We start from the raw sequence: 5,875 nt of genomic DNA on the forward strand, positions 1-5,875 counted from the left end.
GCATCTCTGTATATCGATCTATCATTCGGGTCATCAAATGACCATCCCTCACCAACGGTTCCGGCGCAAATGGTTCTCCACTTGGCCCCATGGGCCTTTCATAAATCCGTGTCAAGGCCGTGTTCATTGGATCCGGTTCGTACACCTCTAAAGCATCATAATCATACTCATCCTCCACAATCATATTATGGAGGATGATGCAAGTCATCATAATGCTTCTGAGGATCTCCTCATCAAACATACGGGCCGCACCTCGAATAATCAACCACCGAGCTTGAAGGATACCAAAACACCTTTCGACATCTTTCTTGTATCCCTCTTGATAGGTAGCAAATAATTTTTGCTTCTGGGATCGGGGATTCGGAATAGATTTGACAAAAGTGGTCCACCTCGGGTAGATGCCGTCAGCTAGATAATACCCCGTCTGGTACACTGTATTATTGACTTGATAGGTGATATTGGGGCCCTGGCCTCTCAATACATCGTTGAAGACCAGGGATTGACCCAGCACGTTGAGATCATTTTGGGATCCTGCAACTCCAAAGAAGGCATGCCAAACCCATGTGTCGAAGCCAGCAACGGCTTCAAGGATGATACTTTTTTGGCCTTTTCTATTTCCGTAATCACCTTGCCAGGCAGTTGGGCAATTCTTCCATTGCCAGTGCATGCAGTCGATGCTACCAATCATTCCTGGAAATCCTCGAGCTTCGGCTTTTTGTAGAAGCCGTTGGAGGTCCCTGGGAGTATGTCTACGCAGGTAGTCCGTAGTATACAGAGTTTCAACTGCTTAACAAAATCTTACCAAAGCCTCCAACGTAGTGGACTTCCCCATCCGGGCAATCTCATCCACCTGATCAGCAGATGTTCCATACGCCAACATTCGTATAACAGCTGTAAGCTTTTGCTCCGGAAGAAGCCCCAAAACCCCAGTAGCATCACACTTTTGAACAAAGTATGCATCATAATTGCAAATATCATGCATGACTTTATTGAACAAATGAGGTTGTATTCTAAATCGCCTTCGAAAATCAACATCAGAGTACAAAGAAGTTGGGATAAAATAATCTTCCAAAAGATTCTTACCCCGAGAATGCCTATGTCTTTCCACATTCCGGCGGCGACCTTGGTTCTCTTCATCTTGCAAAGCCACTGCTATGAGAACTTGCTCATCGACTTGTCTCTGCAACTCATTGATTTCATCTGCTCTACGGTTTCTCTCATTTGTTTCTCGCTCTTGCCTCTCCAAGCATCTCCTAAATTCTTCCATTGAGAATGAATGAAGTATGAAATCTAAACTCTGAGAAATGAAAATATAGAAAGATGTGGTGTGAGAGGTATGAGCTGAGCCTCTGGTTTTATAGAAAAATTTGGCAAGATAGACATGCCACGTAGCTTGATTTTATTGGATGAAAATCTTATCTGAAATTTGAAATTCATCCGAAATTTGAACCCAAATTTATCTGAAATTTGAATTTTGAAATTCATTCGAAATTTGAACCCAAAAATTTATCTGAATTTTGAATTTTGAAATTCATCCGAAATTTGAATCCAAAAATCTTATCCGAAAATTTTATCTGATTATGAATGGTCTTGACACGTAGGAATCCGGAAATCTTATCTGAAAATATTATCCAAATTAATTATTTTCATTAAAAAATAGGGAAAAAAATAAAAAAATAAATAGTAATTGCCCTTAGCCATGGCAATGGGTGCAAACACAAAATACTATTTGCAAGGGCAACCACTATTCACGTGAATAGTGGCTGCCCTAGCTCCACCCTTGCCATGACTAAGGGCAAATGGGTGGAGTTGCTCTTAAGGAATGGGCCGGTCCCATGCAAGTGCACGGTTCTAGGTAAAGGTGCTCCTTGCTTGGTAAAGTCATGTGTGGGTCCATAGCAGAGCCAAATTAGGGTCCATTCAGTTGGATTAGTCCCCTATGTCAACTAGTCATATATTAAGGAATTAATGAAAATAAAACCATAATAACTTCTATGTAAATATGAAGATAAACTTCATACATAGTTAACGACAAATGAAATAACCAAAGGAAAAGTAAATTCCTAAAGGAAAAAAAACTAAAAACAATAAAAATTAGAGGGATTCACTATTATGCTCAATATAATTTCCTAAATTATATTTTAAAAAAATATCCTACATGAAATGCACTTTAGAAACACACCCAAAATCTATTTACAGCATAAAAAAAAAGGCTTCGAACTTCCTATAAATTATAAAACTGTCATCAATTTCTTAAACAAGCTAAACCCCAAAACCTCATTAAAAAAAACTCAAAACACTCAACAGGGCATCAAAGTAATTTAATAATTATAATTAAATTTAACAGGGCCATCAGTCTTTTTTGGATTTGTTTATAGAAATTAAATGGAGAAGCATTTATCTATATCACTAGTACTAAAGGGAGCTGATTTTCCCACTTCTCTTTTGTCCACATACACTCCCTTTGTTACAAATTGTATATTTCAACTCCTATTTTGTCTACTTATACTTTTTTTTTTGTTATAGTAAAAACTATTATAAAAACAAAATGAAGTTTAAGTTGACAAAAAGGGAGTGGGAAACCCATAAATAAAGAGTTTTTTCTATTTAAACCCCGTACTTCTCTTTGTTCATCCCATATTTTAAGTTCACCCTAACTTCTAATTCAAAATTTCACAATTTCTAAGAAAACACTACTATCTTCCCAAACTACCTTCTAAATACACACCCAGAAGGAAAATAAAAAGCAAAAAAAATTAGAGAACTCATCAACCTCACACCCTACACCCTGTTATCTTGCCCCTCACTACTCTAAGTTCATCTCAACCTCACATTACTTAAAGAGATAAAAACACTGTTGTCAAATGTGTAGTAGCATTGAGAATGAACTAGGAGGTTTTGTGAAGAGAAGATGAGAGTGTAGTAGGCTTCTTGGATGGAAAGAGAATAGTATTCTGGCAATAGGATGTAGATGAGTTATGTTTTTCTAAAATTTAATATGAAGAGTGGTGAAGGTGTGTATAGATGTAATAGGGTTAAGTATTAAGTTTGATGACCTTTTTTTATCTTTTTATAAAATAATAAAATTTAAAAACTTAATAATTTAAATATTGGGATAAAAAAAAAAGAAGGTGTGATATTTAAATAGAAAAACTCTAAATAAATATCAATAAAAGTTAAAAGGAAATGAAAAAGAAGATTCCACGGTGCAGGCCAAGAGGCAGGCATAAAAAGGTAGAGAAAGACAGACACGGAGTTATTACCAAGGCAAAAGCAAATAACTTAATAGGTAAGCTACCAATATAGAGGAGTGTGTTCCCAAATTGAAATCCTGATAAGATTTTGTCTTTGGTGCTCTCTATAAACCAAGGAATGGTAAACAAAGCTCCTTCTGCTTCTTTATTCTCATCAATTTTGCTTCTAATTCTCGCATTTCTCTTCGCCATGGCCGATTCTGCTCCCAAATCCGTCGCTTCTTCTTCCGAATCGGCGGTCCACATCGTCTACACCGAGAGGCCTCTCGAAAATGAGGAGCCTGAGGCCTACCACATCCGAACCCTAGCCTCCATCCTCGGCAGGTCCGTCTGTTTTCTTTCTCTACTGTTTGTTTCCCGGGAAAATCAAAAGGAAAATGAATCAAATGAACATGGCTGTGTGAATTTGTGTGTCTGTGTGTGTGTGTGTTTTTTGTTTTGTTTTGTTTTTTTTTATAATTATTTTAATTTGTTGGTAATTGTGAATTTTTGTTGTATACATACAGTGAGGAGGCTGCGAAGGGGGCTCTGATATACAGTTACAAGACGGCTGCCAGTGGATTCTCCGCTAAGCTCACTCCTCAACAGGTCGAGGAAATTTCAAGTCAGTCCTCTCTCTCTTTCTCTAAGACGAAATTATCTAAATATGCTGGTGCGAGTTCTTTGGTTTTTTCTAGGGTTCATGATGACTATTCTTCCAATTATTGGTAAATGCTATTTATTTATCTGATCCCTGAGCAATATCCAGACATGGTTAATGTGAATTTTTTTTTTTTGGTAGTGTGTTTGCAAGCTTGATTAGATTATTTCGAATCCCGTGTCATTTCCAAATGCTATATCGGTTCTTTGAGTGCTTATATTTAGGAAATTTGGTGTCTAGTGATTGATAGTTGCTTTCTGCAGGCTTGTGTTTGGCTTGTTTTGAACCCCAGACCTGATTTGTGTCCACAAGTGTGGCTACTTTCGTTATGACTTTTCTGCCCTGTTCTGGGTGGCTAGCCTACAATTGCACTTTTGCCTGTACTATTGGATCTAACATACTTGAGCTTTAAAGTTTTGTGCCTTTGAAGAGTAAGAAAATAAAAATGAACTAAAACCTTAATCATGGTTTTGCTGTTTATTGTTGAATAGATAATCTCTACCATCCATTCTTCTTTTCCAGTTGTTGATTTGCAATATCTGTGGTTCTAAAACATTTCAAATTTAGCTGATAAGTTTTTTAAAAGCAGTTTTATGCTACCGATTTTTCCCCACGAGTAACCCCAGTGGTAAAACATCTACTGTTTATTTGCTGATTTGAATCATAATGGTTTTTTTGTGTTTAGGCTGTACAACGCTTCTTGCTCATGCCTAATACTGACTAGTAGCTGACATGTTTCATAAGCTTACATATAATAGAGGAATTACTGGTGTCTTAGCTGACATGTTTCATAAGCTTCAGATAATAGAGGAATTACTGGTGTCTTAGCTGACTTTGCAGAGAAACTTACAGTAAAACATGGTATTTGTTTGTGTTTCTAGGCTGGGAATCATCTGAAATAGAGTTAGAAACTTAGGACATAATTACATCCGAAATGATTGGTAAGTGTTTGGTTTTTTAACATTTTGGGTGAAATTTGGTTTTGACCCTTCAGAAACAATGTATATGGCATTTGAAGAACATGTATGAGTAATTAATTTTTTGTATTCTATGATAACTTCAGGATAGGATGAGTGTATTGCCAACGTGAGTTTAGTTGTTTCTCCTCCCAAAGATGAAGGCAAAAGAAGGGAAAATTAAAAAAAAAAAAACTTTTTTTAAAAGGGGCCATTTGTCATATTTTGAAGTATGAGTGTAATGATACCTGTCTTCCCAGTATTGTAAGAAGTCCCAAGTTTGAATCCCGTTCCCCTATTGATAAACGAAAAAGAAGTATAATCAGCTTTTCAATACACAAAATCATGCACTTCACAGAATTCTGCACAATTTTTGGCATTTTTAAGTTTATAAAATGACAGGTGTGCATCTTTATGCACGTTATGAGTCCCAGATGTCTGATCATTGATAAATACTCATTGTCTTTCTACTCTCTACTGGCAGAACTACCTGGGGTTCTTCAGGTTGTACCAAGTAGGACACTTCAACTGCATTCAGGACCTGGGAAGCTGCATTAAAGGAACTGAACTCAATACATAAGAAACATGTTTCAAACAGTTATCTACTTTATGTATAAAGCAATAAACTTGTTGACTCTTGGCACAGTGTACTTCTGCCCAAATAAGGTTTAAAATTAATGTTTAAAAGTGCCCCTTATGTACCTTCATATATTGTATATACAGTTTTTTGGTTTTGTTTTTTGAATTCCTTCTATTCCTAGTAAGTAACAGAGGTAGTAGTTGGAGGATGTCTGGTTCCTTAGGAAGATTTCAGATGGACGACTATGCTTATGTTCCAAGATAACTTGTCTGTTGCAGATGATAATACCTTCTAGAGCCAAAGTGGCCTTTAGGGGAAGGCTTTGGGTTAACCAACATAAGGAGGGAAGGGCTCAGGTGATGGAAAGTTATCCTAGTTGTGTCCCTCATTATCAAGTAAACAAATCTAGTAGTCAGAGGTTGAGTTACTTATTTTGTGTTAATGT

The 5,875-nt window shown here is 36.7% G+C and overlaps 1 protein-coding gene across 1 annotated transcript; it reads left to right on the plus strand.

The window, feature by feature from the left end:
* On the plus strand, positions 3,207 to 5,595 carry LOC18766842 (subtilisin-like protease SBT3.3). The gene is made up of 3 exons (XM_007200563.2): positions 3,207 to 3,578; positions 3,761 to 3,858; positions 5,335 to 5,595. Exons 1-3 carry the CDS (start codon positions 3,373 to 3,375, stop codon positions 5,406 to 5,408), a joined length of 378 nt encoding a protein of 125 aa, XP_007200625.1. The 5' UTR covers positions 3,207 to 3,372; the 3' UTR covers positions 5,409 to 5,595.

The sequence above is a fragment of the Prunus persica genome, chromosome G8 (genome assembly GCF_000346465.2).
Source record: "Prunus persica cultivar Lovell chromosome G8, Prunus_persica_NCBIv2, whole genome shotgun sequence".
Classification (NCBI taxonomy): domain Eukaryota; kingdom Viridiplantae; phylum Streptophyta; class Magnoliopsida; order Rosales; family Rosaceae; genus Prunus; species Prunus persica.